The 15,084-nt window shown below is 40.0% G+C and overlaps 2 protein-coding genes across 2 annotated transcripts in view; one reads left to right on the top strand and one right to left on the bottom strand.

Moving 5' to 3' along the window:
• Positions 1 to 3,341, bottom strand: part of si:ch211-158d24.2 (multiple epidermal growth factor-like domains protein 9) — a 46,787-nt gene extending 43,446 nt beyond the window's left edge. Inside the window, exon 1 of the mRNA XM_037259476.1 lies at positions 2,698 to 3,341. Coding sequence (XP_037115371.1) covers positions 2,698 to 3,205 — 508 coding nt within the window. The 5' untranslated portion in view covers positions 3,206 to 3,341. The remainder of the gene's footprint in view (positions 1 to 2,697) is intronic.
• Positions 3,342 to 3,993: 652 nt separating this feature from the next.
• ppp6c (protein phosphatase 6, catalytic subunit) lies at positions 3,994 to 12,835 on the top strand. The gene is made up of 7 exons (XM_037259545.1): positions 3,994 to 4,120; positions 6,428 to 6,523; positions 6,664 to 6,729; positions 6,821 to 6,962; positions 7,391 to 7,470; positions 8,606 to 8,815; positions 11,812 to 12,835. Exons 1-7 carry the CDS (start codon positions 4,046 to 4,048, stop codon positions 12,058 to 12,060), a joined length of 918 nt encoding a protein of 305 aa, XP_037115440.1. The 5' UTR covers positions 3,994 to 4,045; the 3' UTR covers positions 12,061 to 12,835.
• The last annotated feature ends 2,249 nt before the right edge of the window (positions 12,836 to 15,084 follow it).

Here is a 15,084-nt window from a genome sequence, read left to right as displayed (position 1 = left end):
CAGTGAAGTCACTTAAATAATAACATGGAGCCTGAGCTGTTTGGATAAGAACAGATATGAATTTAATCGAAGGGGTGTTAAAAATTAGATGCACAATTCCAATGCATTTCAATGGGTGGCAATTATACATAGACTTTTGCGACTTTTCGCTGGACATATTTGGCACAATTCAAGACGGTGTGCTTCACGAAAGAATCTAGGATATGTTGACATGCAGATGACCTTGACAAGCAGTCTGTGGTTATCTATTATTTATCTGATCTCAAATTCAGTGCAAAGTGGCGACTGCAGACCAACACTATCTCACACGTACTTTGTACAGCTGAGCTATTTGTGTACTCAAAACAAAAAACAAAACATACCTAAAGCAATTAGATCAAATTAAATGTACAATTTCATTTGGATGCTTTAGAATCCAATTCAAATGTTGTAGCTCTTCTCGTGTTATTTGTACTTTTATGTAAGTAAAACAAAATGGCCTGTGGTTATGCAAGCCTGGAGAGCCTCTACTCCCAGGCTCTTTGCTACAGTAAGAGGCACAAGAACTGTCAGCCCTGATGATGCCAAAGAATGTGTGAAATCCAGTTAATGCATATCCCACCTCAAACACACACACAAACACGCACACACACACACACACACACACACACTGTTTATCATTCTTAAAAACTGGGCTTTCACTAGATGTGGTGTTTAGCTACACACACTGCGTCTGATGTCTATTGGGCTGGACCTGTGTGCAGTGGAAAGAGAAAAGGGGGGTGGGCTCACCTCTCCCCTGTCTCGTTTATCTGTTTGACTGCTGTGACGTGTTGTGGCAGCATGACTGTTATTCAAACAGGGGCGGACCGTTTAGAACAAGACTCAAAATTCCTCTTGAGCCTCACTCGGTATTTTCTTGTCTGCTGCTACCGTGAAAACCAATTTTATTTGTCCTGTTTTCCCTAGGCATCAAACTGCAAAAATGTTGGAAGGGAAAAAAGCTTATATGTGTCTGCGAGGCCCTTCCATGTGATCGAGGTTGATGCCTTTGTTGATGTGATATTATCTACCTTTAAAATGAAACAATGATAAGAGCTCAAGAATGCACCAAGCTAAAGCTTTAAGGGTTATGTCACATTAAAGTGCAAGTTTAATTTTGACCACCAGGTCAAACGGATGGTAAGGGAGAAAAAAAAGCATGATAAAGCTTATTGGCGTTACTGAACCGAAAGTATAACTGAGCACAAAGGCTTGGAAATATGTCGCACGACAATTCTCACTTTTGAAGTCTGGATTTGAATTAAAAAAAAAAAAAGCGTCTGCAGAACCAGCCCCAAATAACAATTAATTCTCAAGTGTTTGTCCTTTTGTCACTATTTTATGCAAATGCTAGAAAATTGAGAAGAAATGTAACATTTAGCAAAACATAAGTGACGTCTGAAAAATATACAGTTAAACATTTGGATATCCTTAACAAGCTCCTTTTCCTTAATGAACAAATATAGACACAAGACCAGAGAGGCACGAAAATAATAAAGAGACAAATAACGATCATAACAATGAAAGTAATTAAGAATTACATAGTAATAATAGCAACAACAAGAATTGATGGATGAATGGTGTTTTGAGGGAACATCTCTGGGAAAATTGCAAGAATGGCTACCAGGTGTCGTCATAATCAGTGATGTTGTCTTTTACGGAAGATGTGAAGATGTATCCAAATTTTAATGTTGCTAGGGATTAATGAGTCTCACAGCAAATAGATTTTAATAGATGATGTGAGGAGCCAAAATCAGTCAGAACATGGAAAGAAATAGGCTACATATATTTCTGGAGTTGTTCACTTCAGAAGGAGGTAACAAGGTAACAATTGTGCTTTTTTTCTGTAAACACAGAATATTGAATCAAATATTTGGAGAGAAAAAAATGGCCAAGTTTTTCTTTAAAATTGCTTTGGCAGAATTAGCCTGGTGAGCTGGTATAAGCAATTTGAGTGGTAAAAACAACTAAACCATCTGCCTCACAGTCATCAAAAGATTTATTATCACAACTGTGCTTCTGGCTAGGACTTAATCAAAACTTGCACAGTGCTTGGATAGGGGCCATTGTCATTCCCCATTCATAGCTTAAGCTGCCTGGCCATTTTTGTTTGGGTGTCCTTGGATTCTACATGTCCCACATCCATGACAAACAGATTTGAACGAAATTTCCCTTAAACATAAATCCTGCTGAGCTGAATGCAATAATGCCATGGGTGTGTGTGGATGCTGTGTGGCTTGACAGACGGGATACCCTCACTGAACAACAGGATCAACCTTAGCCCCCCCCACACACACACACACACACATTCCCACCCTCATCCTATACGCTGTAATATGTGGCACACATCTTTTATTCAGAGGCCTCATGTAGGCCACGTTAATGTTCACGTATCAAGGATACCGTTTTTAACAGGAATACATTGCAGTTCACGATACATTAGGATTCTTTGACGGGGTGCATCATGCATATCTGATGGGGTCTGCCCATTGTTATAATGTGCATTATTTGGTCTCTGCGTCAAAAGCACAGTGCGATCGTTCCTCTTCTCGCAGATACGCTGCATAGCAGTGACTGGTTTTCTACACGCCTCTTTGCTTTAGGTTTTTAATCACGTGAAAGCAAAACCTTTCAAAATGATCCACTTTCGCTAGTACTGCATTCGACGACACTCACCTTGACTGTTCTCCACTGAGGTAACAGATGTGGCGATCCTATCTGCCGACCACGCATCGTTGTCTGTCCGCTGAGAAACCATGGACATCATTGTCTGTAGCATTTTCTCCCGGGCAAAGAGTGATGTGTGTGCATCAGTGGATCTTTTGCGGGGGGCGCTTAACCTGGAAATCAGCGCCGGGATGTCTTCCTTTGCGCTTGAAATGATCTCGGAGTCGAAATCGGCGGTAGTCGGCTCATTTGGTGCAGAAAGAATTGTATTTTGGGGGATATAGCTAGCTATGCCAATAGCAGAAGACGGTGCTAAAGAGAATCTGCTCTCTGGTAAACGACGAGGCATATCTGTATGGAGGGTCTTCCAGGTGTCGGAGGCTGTGTCTGGCTTCCTGGAGATTGGCGACGCATCGTATAGACTGATGCGAGGTGCAGCTTCAGAAAAATCGATATATACATACAAAATAAATACCACAACCGACGATATGTACATCATTAAGGACGTTAATCCCATATTCAGTTTCAGCTCTCCATGTAAGCCCCAGTAACGGTCTCTCTCAGACCTTTCCCTGAATGGATGCGTACTCCACCATTGATGTCTCTCGGCGCGTACAGTGCTGTTTGTCGCTTCATGAACCACAAGTCATTGCTCTGCAACCTAACCTGGCTCAACACGCGATGCTCATTTACATCAGCCAATAGAAACTCGAGAAGACCAATGAAAGACCACCCTCCCGTTAGCTGATTGGACGGGCTTTATACCAATCATTTCGAGAGCGCAAAGATCAGCAAAGAAAAAACAAGAATATTTATTTATTTATTCATTTATTTATTTAAAATACTTATATTATATTTAAAATACCTTTATTTAAAAAATCAAATGTCCCACTACACATTGATAATGAATGAGTGAACCTTTCAAACTAGTAACTTTTACATTTGATGCTTAAATTTTAAATCCAAATGAACAATGGACGAAACGTCCATCCTTTTAAACCCATCATGATTTTCAATTCGTCCAATTAGCAAATACATTTTGAAAGCAGAATATTAAAACACAAGACGTAGTCCATGAAAATAGAATATATTTGTCAAATTAACTCAGCGTACATTTGACTGCACAAAACCAGACGCCTATTTGCCCTGACGCTAGAACTCGATTTTTTTTCTTCTTGGATCGCAGTACATTACAAGAGTTCATCCATGCGGTCAAAGTATGCCACTACGCCAAAATGATCTCAGTAGCTGCATTGAAGCATACGGACGGGAGATGGCAGTATAGCAATTCGTAAAACACAGATGGCCAGACCCCCAACATTTGCAGGAAGTTGCGCAAGACAAATAGCTAGTTACAATGGCGCCGCTTGATCTGGATAAATATGCGGAGATCGCAAAACAGTGCAAATACCTTCCAGAAAATGACCTAAAGGTAAACCAGACATAATTTGAATACATTCGGCAAGAAAAAGTAGTGTGCTTTTAATACTTTACTTAAATTGTGGTTAAAATGTGTTAATAACTAAGGCTAGCTTAAGCTAGCTAGTAGCGTTTAGCACACTCGATACGTCTGTGCGGCCAGGAAGTGAATGGAGCAAATGAAGATGTCTTTTATTAACAGATAAAATGATTAGACCCCGATGTAATGACTTGATTGTGGTGACTGCCATTTTGAGTCAGAAGACGGAACGTTTATCGTTTCAATTGCTGTGTGAACAGCATTGCTGATGTGTTTATGGGTAACACACAAGTGGTTTTCAATGACGAGGAGACATGCACTGTCAGTGGCAAGTCAAATGACTAAAAGTCCATGTCAGGAAAGCCATGGTTTTACATTAAGGGCTATCGTGTGATGTACATTACACTAATATTCGCCCCAAATAATATAATACTCGGAATTTGATTTCTCTAACTGACGTGCTCATTAAAATATCTTCCTATTCTCATTTAGTCAGACAGAAGCAAGATGCTGCGGTGAACAAATGTTTCTCTACCATTATGCCTTTACTATTGTATAGTATATGCCAGTATTAGATATTTATCAGTGTTATGTGTTGACAGTGAAATCCTCTGAGTTAATGTCACCGGTGTTGAGGGATATGCATCAAAACAGGCTTACAGAAAAGAGCTGTCACAATGATCTAGGAATTTCACACGCATTCGAAACACATTCAACGCCAAAGATATACATTTATGTTTTTAAAGAATCCAGATGTTCAATCCCAGTTTTGATTGTGTCCTTTACATTTTTCTCGTGGAAGGGTAAAAGAGGATCTGAAAATGGTTTTCATTGAATGAGTTTTAAAATGTGTTTTCATTTCAAACCATCTCTGTCTGAAGGAATAAGAATCCGTCTTTTGAATAGCTTATCCTCACATTTGCAGAAATCGACTTGGTAATAACTTTACTGTTATAACGCTCAGTTTATGTATTCTTAAACTGTCTCTGAAGTATCCATATTCAATATGTTTCACTCTTGATAATAAGATGCCCTTACAGGTAAGACTAGTAGTCGACTAATCACAGCAATTAATTTGAATAGCCAAGACGTTTATTTACACATTTATTTGGCGTTGTATGTTTCTCTCGAAAATGCCTCGTCTCCCACTTCTTCCGCTGGCTGTATGCTTTCTCAGTGATGCACATGCAAAGTACTGGTAATCCGGGTCATCTGTGATCTAAACAAAACCATTTTGGGTGATTATGATTGACATGGCTAACCTGTTAGCAACAGAGTCAAAAGGTCTTGCTGCATTTCACCTAAAATACGATGTAATCCTCTCTTTTATGGCAGCACGACGGTGACAAACGACCATCTACAAAGGAGGCACGTTGTCGCTGATGACTGATTTAATTTCTGATATAGGGATAGCCGTGTCTGGAAGCTAGCTGTAGTTAACACACAGGCTACCATGTGTGTCTGATTGAACGCTACACTCAATGGAGCAGTCACTCGCAACCGTGCACAGAGTAGTGCATTTCATAATTCGGACATCAAAGAACTTAAAGTAACACATCACATATTTGTCACAAGCTCTTAACAGTAACACTTAACAAGAAAACTCTTGGCTCACCTAGGTCGTTACAATTTACTGTTCTAATTTACAGTGCTTCGATTTGAATGTGTAGATCAAATTATGCATATTTGCAAAGCAATACAAAATGTTTTGAATAAAGGTTAGATAAAAACTAATGTAAAAACCAATACAAGTGTTTATTTTAGTTTTCTTTAGCACAAAGCAGTTCCCTAATTTCACTCATAATTTTCCATAGTATTAGTGGAACTCAGCATAGTCTAGATTTTGGTCTCATTTTAAAATGCACTAAATATTCACAGCAAAAAAATAAATAAATTAAGGCCTTAGTATTGCCTTCGTTTTCAGATGATCCATCTTACCAGTAAACCAGTTGGGAATACTGCTACAAAGTTTAAAACAAGTTAGGTGTAACATCACCATAATTATCTTCATTATTAATTTGTATATACCTTAAATAAACTGTAAGCTACGAATGGGAATATACAAGATCAGCTGCTTGTTGCTGCGATTTTCCGCAATTTACATATGATACGATTAGTCGACTAATCGCAATTACCGTTGGTGATTACTCGACGAGCAAAACAATTTGTGGAAGCCCTACGAATGCGTACATAACACTTTAGTAGTTGCTTAAACCAATATGATGTCTGTCTGAACCCTTACCACCTGTACAGCACTTCTGTTTTTTTTCTCCTACACAGCGATTATGTGACTATGTGTGTGATCTTCTGCTGGAGGAGTCTAACGTCCAACCTGTTTCTACTCCAGTAACAGTATGCGGGGACATACACGGACAGGTGACATTTCCAGACATTAAAAGCTCGTGCAAAAAATGTAGAGCGTGCGTGTGCGCGCGCGTGTAGCTTGATGATATATGTGGTGTACAATATTTTATCTAATATTGCCCCTCCCCACCCCCCTCCCCCCCTTTTGCCAGTTTTATGATCTTTGTGAACTCTTTCGAACTGGTGGCCAAGTTCCAGATACAAATTACATATTTATGGTTCGTATATATTTTATATAAATATAACATTTTTCTTTTTCTCAAGGATGTCACCATTGACTTGTTGATAATAAGATTCTATGATCTTTAGGGAGACTTTGTTGACCGAGGATACTACAGTTTGGAGACTTTTACCTACTTGCTGGTGCTGAAAGCCAAATGGCCAGACCGCATCACACTTCTACGTGGAAATCACGAGAGCAGACAGATTACGCAAGTTTATGGCTTTTATGGTGAGATGAGAGAAAAATATTTACCAGTTTTTAACCAGATGTGATAAATACAATAAAATGTCAGCTCAGTGGCCTAGTAGTAGAGTGTCCGCCCTGAGACTGGAAGGTTGTGGGTTCAAACCCCGGCCGGGTCATACCAAAGACTATAAAAATGGGACCCACTGCCTCCCTGCTTGCCACTCAGCATCATGGGTTGGAATTGGGGGGTTAGATCACCAAATGATTCCCGAGCGCGGCACCGCTGCTGCTCACTGCTCCCCTCTCCCCCAGGGGATGGATCAAAATCACACGGGGATGGGTTAAATGCAGAGGACAAATTTCACCACACCCAGATGTGTGTGTGACGATCATTGGGACTTTAACTTTTAACTTTAAAATTATTTTGCCTTCTGAACAGTAATCAGTTTAATTTTTTGTTTTTTCCACAGATGAGTGCCAGACCAAATATGGAAACGCTAATGCCTGGCGGTATTGCACCAAAGTGTTTGATATGTTAACAGTGGCAGCTGTAAGTATTAGTTCAATATTATGTAATACCTAGACTTGACTCTGATTTAAAGAGGAAGTCAGTCCAAAAATTATCTTCGTAATGTTCTGTGCAACCCAAATAGTCGAAACACAATGTTTTGATTAATGTTTTGTTTGTGGAATATGAATTAAACAGGCAAAATCTATCCGTTTTTTAACGATCATAGAGGGCAATGATTTTGCCACTTATTGTCGACTGAAAATAATATCACAGTTGCCAGGTCTCACGTCACAACCAATTACTGCTCACCAGTTTTCTGAAGTTGAGCCGTGATTGGTTGTCACCTGAGACCTGGCAACTGTGATGTCATTTTCAGTTGACAGCAAGTGGCAAAATAGCTGCCCCCTGAGATGGATAAAAACAGGTGAATTTTGCTGCTTAACTCATATTCCACAAACGCAATATAATCAGAATGTCATGTTGAGAATAGTGGAGCCACATACAACATGTTATTGTAAAGAAAATGTTGGAGTTGACTTCTTTAATGAATGTTGGATTTAACAGTCAAAAAATATGTCCATTCAAAACTCCCCTTTTCACAATAGTTGTCTGTCAGTTCCAGAATTTGACGCTTATGTAAACTGGGTCCACAGGTGAAGAATTCTGTGAGGTTTAAAATATTTTTCTGTATGTATTTCAATTTTCTCTGCTACACATCTATATTTTACAAATCGCAGACCGGCCTAGTCCCTATCATTTGCAAATAAGAGGGATCCACTGTATTTGTTTTGAGTTGATTCCAAGTTAATTATGGAGGACTTGGGCTTCTTACTGCCCAGTGAAGAGATCAATTTGGAATTAATGAATTCAGTTTCAAAACTTGGTGCAGAAAGCAGGAAGGTCTCAAACATTTTGGCATGATTTTTTGCAATATCAACGGGTTTATCAGAACCAGACAATATTGTTTTAGTGAAGACATGAGCAAAAACGGTTTTATAGGCTTCCCTTAATTAAAAGTACATTTTCATAACTTTCCAGACTGACAAAAAGCCCGGCAACTTGTCAAGCCAAAGTACTTTGTAGCTTACACCTCCTTAGTAAGAGCTACACAGTTGTGTTTAAACTATCGCTGCATTCAGTATGATTTTTTTCCCATTTTTCCTCTTTTTGCTAGCTAATGGATGAACAGATCCTGTGTGTGCACGGAGGCCTCTCTCCTGACATTAAAACCTTAGACCAAATTCGGACCATTGAGCGGAACCAGGAAATCCCTCACAAAGGAGCCTTTTGTGATTTGGTTTGGTCTGACCCTGAAGATGTAGACACTTGGGCCATCAGCCCTAGAGGAGCAGGTTGGCTCTTTGGTGCAAAAGTCACAAATGAGGTAGGTTGCATCAAACACTGACTGATATTTGCAGGGAAGTTAATTTTCATGTCTACTAACTGGATATACTGTATGAGTATGGAGGGGACATTTCTCCTCCCTAAAATGGGTTATTCTTAGTTTGTCTCCCGGGTGTTTATTTTCTGCAAATTCCAAACTTGAAATATAATACTGCATAACTAGTATGATTTAATTAAAATAGAAGAAATCTGTTGGTGAATTCAAACAATAGCTATGGGTAGCAAAAGCTTGCATCAGTGTCCATAACCTGAAACTACAAGTCCCAATTCTTCTAAAAGATGAAAGCATAAACAAAAGCAGAATACAAAGATTTCCCTATTCTTAGCAACCTAGCCTGTACCCAATTGAATACAATACAAATATAACTTTTTAAAAATTGTTTTTATTTATTTATTTATTTATTTGCAAACCTCTATGCATTTTGAATTTGATGCTTGCAACGTGTCCCCAAAAAGCTGGAACAGAGGCATGTTTACCACTGTGTTGCATCTCCTTTCTTTTTAACAACACTCAATAAGCATTTGGGAAATGAAGACAGTAAATGTTGAGGATTTGATGGTGCAAGTCTTTCCCATTCCCATGCTCAACAGTTCGGAGGTCTCCGTTGTTGTATTTTGAGCTTCATAATATGCAGCACATTATCAATGGGAGACTGTTCTGGAATATTGGCAGACCAGTCCAGTACTACAGTGCCAAGGTGTTTTTACACAAGCAAAATATGGCTTGGCATTACTGAAATATACAAGGATGCCCCTGAAAGATATGTTGCTGTTACAAAACCTCTATGTTAGGGGTGTCCAAACTACGGCCCGCGGGCCAACTGCGGCCCGCGGTCCAGTTTTTATTGGCCCGCAGCAAATTCTGAAAACATAATTGAATGTGGCCCGCACAACAGCTTGAGCACTTCTCAGTTTCCACACTAGATGGAGCCCGCCACACAAAGCGCTTGACGTCCGATTAGCCCCCCCCTCCCCCCCTCGGAAGAGAAGCGAACGCGCAGCGTTTGATTTGACGTCACACTAGCCCCCCCCCCCCTGGGAGAGAAGCGAACGCGCTGCGCTTGATTTGACGTCACACTAGACCCTCCATACTGGTACTAAAGTGGTACCCTGAAAAAAATCTAAAAATCAGCAGAACTTGCAAATATTAAAACTATTACCGTTTTTTTCCGTGTATAATGCGCCCCCATGTATAATACGCACCCTAAAAATGGCATGTTGATGCTGGAAAAAAGCCTGTACCCATGTATAATACGCACCCAATTTTTTTCTTTTTTTTTTTCTTCTTTTTTTTTTTTTTTTTTTTTAAGTCCCAATGATCGTCACACACGCAGGGAGGCAATGGGTCCCATTTTTATAGTCTTTGGTATGGTCTTAACTAGGCTGGATGTATTTTTTTTTGTTGGCGTTGATTTCTCCGACTGCCCGTAAAGGCACCACCGCGATCAGATGAAAAGAGAGGAAAGTGACGTGCGGACATATGAAAAAGGCGGCTCTGTATGGGAGAGACGTTGAAGAGGAATAAAAACACCCTTGGAAACCAAAATTTGCCCCTCGTCGTGACTCGGAGCCGCAACAAATGTTTCGGATTTGTGTAGGGTACATTGTGACAGCAAACGAGCAGGTGATCGAGCAAGCGTCTGATACGAGAGCATTGCGTTCGTATGGAGCGTGTTTGAAGTGAACAGCAGAGACGAAAGGAACAAGGCAAAGTGTTGTGAAATAAAATATTACCTGTAATACGCATTTTGTTATTTGCTGATTGTATGTATTAAACTATCACATTCATTGTCAGTCAAGAAGAGAAGAGGACTATTATCCCTTCTTTGACGAAATGACCAGAGCACAGTACAAACACACTATTGTTCTTGTAACGTGTTTTGTATTTAAGTCCTGTCTGCCCCTCGCTCACCGTCGGATCATTGCATGTGTTACTGTCATGATGTCTGTTTGGTTTCTGTTCCTGTCTTTGGTAATGTCACCCTGTCTTTTTGTTCCACGTCTTTGTCGGTCAGTCCTGTTGTTGGTTTTGTTGTACCATGATTTTCTTAAAAAAAAAAAAAAAAAAAAAAAAAAAAAAAAAAAAAAATGTAAAAAAATTTGTACCCATGTATAATGCGCACCCCAGATTTTAGGACAATAAATTAGTTAAATTTTGCGTATTATACACGGAAAAAAACGGTAAACAAAACTGCAAAACTAAATGTACAACCCGAAGAAAATTAAAAGTTTTGGAAAGGCCCAACCACAACCAAGGTCTAAATTCCTTTGAAAATTGAGTTACCTGACATTCGCAAGATAGTAGTACTATGCTGTCGCATATGTAAGTTTTTTACAATGTGAAGGAGGACGCGGAATGACCCAGCAAAAACCCACGTAATCAAGGGGAGAATTTCCCCACTTCACACATATAGCCTCTTCACTTTGAGCTCGACATGCTTTTTTCTATTCCACTGCCTTCCTATTATGATTATTTTAAGAACAATTGTAGTTATACTGGAATTTCCTTATCTCTACATTATTAATAGCAGCTTTTAGGTCGCAGTATATCAAAAACATTTCAAAACGTGATATTGACTCATGCAATATGCATATCGCAGACACGTTTATCGAATTTTATGCCTTTATCTGAACTTGACTAGTTAGACGCAAACTTGAATGTGCATCGCCATTCAATACTTGAATATTATAAAGGTTAATTCCAAATAATTAGCTAGGAATACATTGAGATTGCTTATTTTTCAGCATGAAAAAATTCTTTCATTACATAGTCAGTGTCATTTCTTTAGGCACATGTTAAATATCAACAATATATAATAATATTCAACAACCATATTGCATGTTTTTCCAACATCATGCAGCACTAGCAACTTTTAAATTATTGGGATTTTAGCCAGAGAGCTGTTCTTGTCTGATAATGTGTTCTTTTTCGCCCCTAATACTTCTTCATTTCTGTGTCTTGCCCAAACCCTGCAGTTTGTCCACATCAACAATCTGAAGCTGATTTGCCGGGCACATCAACTGGTCCATGAGGGTTACAAGTTTATGTTTGATGAGAAGCTGGTCACGGTGTGGTCGGCTCCCAACTACTGCTATCGTTGTGGCAACATAGCCTCCATTATGGTCTTCAAAGATGCTAACACAAGAGAGCCAAAGCTCTTCAGAGCAGTGCCTGATTCTGAAAGGGTCATTCCACCTCGGACAACAACACCTTATTTCCTGTAAGATGATGAAATCCAAAACATTATTTGTTGTTGTTGTTTTTTCAGTGCAGACACCAAGGAGAGTGGCAACAGCACTTGTGAGTCTGTATGACTTTTGTAGTGTAAATTTAAAGTATTTACAGTGCCAACTATTGTTTATTCCCCCCTGTACATTTGAAGCCATGTATCTGCAGCTTGAATCTTAAGCCCTTCACCTCAACCTGGATGTTTGCAAAAAGCTACCAGAACATTTGATCAATATAGGTCTGTTCTACACATTTTACACTATCCATTCCATTAAAAAAGATTTTGGCTTATGGATGGAAACTATGATCAGTCAATTGTATCTCTGTCAATATTTATCGCAGTCCTTCTGTAACCTAATTCTCAATGTTTTTATGCCTCTTGCTCTCTCGATCCCATTCTCTATCTGAATTGACAAATATCATGATCTGACTGCTTAAACAGCAGTTTGGACTGTTGATATTTCTGCAATGAGAAAAACAACAAGCAACTATTGAAAGATGTACATTCACATGAAATTTAAATATTGCTGCATGAGCTGCTGTTTTAATATAATTGATTTTGTTTTCCAATGAAGCAGTGATACTCTAAAACTGCCTCACAGATTGGTAACTCCTTTCAGACATTCAGTTCTCATTTGGGGCTTAAATCACAGATATTTCACAGCTAAGTAAGAGAATTTGCTTGCTGAAGTCCACTGACTGTTGTAAAATGTTCATATTTGCAGATCTCTGTTTTACTTTACAATAAAAACTTACTGGTCTGAGAACTAAGTCCCGTTGTAGTGATTTGCACGTGACAATTTTACAGTGGCATTCCTGCCGTTTGCTGCGTTTTGTCGTTTGCAGCGCGCTTGCTCCTGTCAGCCATCGTACAATCAGGAGTGATGGGTCCATGAGGCGTCGTGTATCGTTTCGACACATTGCCAAACTGTATTGACACTGTCGATAATGTGTCGCTCACTGCTGACACCCGCTGGAATTTAAAAATACTACAGGCAACCTAGTTGACAGACTCGACTGACACTGATTTGATGACCTAGTATATACATTAATTAATTTAAGTAATTATATTTTACATTGTATTCTTTCACGTATTCATTTAACTTGAAAATGTATTTTATTTTTTAGTTACAGTCAATCAATAATGTGAACATGTAACATAACATGAAAATCTAAGTGAACGTGTTGTGAAAGAGGATCCTTGTGCACTGGGATTAGTTTTTTTACAATTTTTTATTTAAAACAAAGAGTTTTTCCAATATTTTGAAATTGAGCCAGTTGCGCTTTTTGGACACAATTTCTCCCGCCGTTGAAAACACCCACTCACACGGCACAGATGAGGCTGGAGTGCAGTGTAGTGGGTCTTTTGATTGTCCCAGTATCTGACTTGGGGCTGCTCCATAATTCTATGAGCTCGACACATGCGCCGACGCATCGGTGTTGCCGGACCCATCACTAATTAAGTGCAGTCCTGATCCTTGAACTACCGCTACATTAATGCAATTTTAGTACAACTCAGTCCACTGTGTCAATGTATACTTGAAGACAGCAGGGTGCAATATTTTACTTAAATAGGTCATAGATAATTATCTTATGATTGTTTCTGCTTGGGGGCGGCTCGGTGGAGCACTGGGTAGCACAGGGGTGGGCAAACTTTTTGACTGGCGGGCCGAATTGGGTTCTAAATTTAGACCGGTTATTCCACTTTGACTGATGTCGAGTCAAAAAGAAAAAAATCAAATACTTTGACACATGACTTGGCGTCACTTTGAAACGTAGGCTGAAGTGACCCCAAAGGTTGTGGCTCTTTTTTTTGCTCGCTTCCCCTCTTTCCCATCCCGAATGAAATCAAAGTGGTGTCCAAAGTCTGGACAAAGGTGGCCCAAGTAATATCGCGTTCCGTCGGGCAAAGACGTGCACACGTACAAAGGGGCTCCGCGGGAACGCGCTCTTCCAAGGGTGCTGAGGAGCGATCCAGCCAGCCAGCGAGCGTAGCGGAACTGATAGTCACGGAGATGATTCTGTAGCTTTGTTTTACGAGGTGTGAAATTCCAACAGGTCAGCGGCACATATGCACAGAACACATGCAAACTGGCATGCATACACGCGCGGGCACACAGTTTTTAATGGCACCGTGTGTGTGTGTGTGGGGGGGGGGGGGGGGGGCTGAATAAATCCGTAACTTTTCTGCATTTGGCCGCCTCTTCCTCCTTTCTTTTTTTGTCCGTCTCCGCACCGCCTTTCCTCTTCTTTTTATCACGTTCGAAGTCCATTATCCTCGCTTGCACCGCTAGCTAGCTACACACCACAGCAGCCGGCACCTGACATACATACGTAACACAGCCCTTCCTCCACACGCGCTCTGTGTGGTTGACACGGACTGTGGGGGCGGGTGTTAATTGCTATAAACCAATCGTCTTTTCCTCTTCACATGCTCCTGGCCTGAGTGGCCTGGCCTGTCTCTCTGATAGGCGCGCAGACTTAGGATGGATGGATGGATGTTTCTGCTCGGCATTATTTGATATTATATTGATTTTTTTCCTCTGGCAAGTTGCCCCCCTAAATTTTTTCAGGCTCACCCTCCTCAAAATTTCTGATTACGTCCCTAGTCATAACACCGTCAAACCAGTGTGTGAAGACACATACGATGCAGGTGTGCAATGGGCCGGTGGCATATGAGCCCAAAGCGTGGCTTTTCTTTGAAAATAAATGACCAGTCGCCTCCGTACACCACATGCAATAAGAATATATTGTTTAAATTAACAATATTAAACATCAATCCAGAGAATCAAAGAGTTTCAGAATATCTGGTAGCAAAACAAATTTAACGCCATGTACACTGTTGTGCATAGTAATGTAATTTGCAACCCATGCTCCTTCAGTGCTATAAATTCCCATTAGCAGATATTGTAAAGATGCAACCCAAAGCAGTAGCATCGATAAAGTTGCATAACCTTTTTTCATTGTTCATAAAATGTAAGCGTGTCGTCTAAACCTCTTCCGTATTACCTTGTTAAGCG

The sequence above is a fragment of the Syngnathus acus genome, chromosome 9 (assembly GCF_901709675.1).
Source record: "Syngnathus acus chromosome 9, fSynAcu1.2, whole genome shotgun sequence".
Classification (NCBI taxonomy): domain Eukaryota; kingdom Metazoa; phylum Chordata; class Actinopteri; order Syngnathiformes; family Syngnathidae; genus Syngnathus; species Syngnathus acus.
This window is presented reverse-complemented; position numbering and strand designations above follow the sequence as displayed.

Excerpts from the sequence above, each read along its gene's own strand:
- ppp6c (XM_037259545.1), top strand. The coding sequence starts at position 4,046 with ATGGCGCCGCTTGATCTGGATAAATATGCGGAGATCGCAAAACAGTGC. Across the intron at positions 4,121-6,427 it reads TTCCAGAAAATGACCTAAAG|CGATTATGTGACTATGTGTG; the intron begins GTAAACCAGACA and ends TCTCCTACACAG. Across the intron at positions 7,471-8,605 it reads ATATGTTAACAGTGGCAGCT|CTAATGGATGAACAGATCCT; the intron begins GTAAGTATTAGT and ends TCTTTTTGCTAG.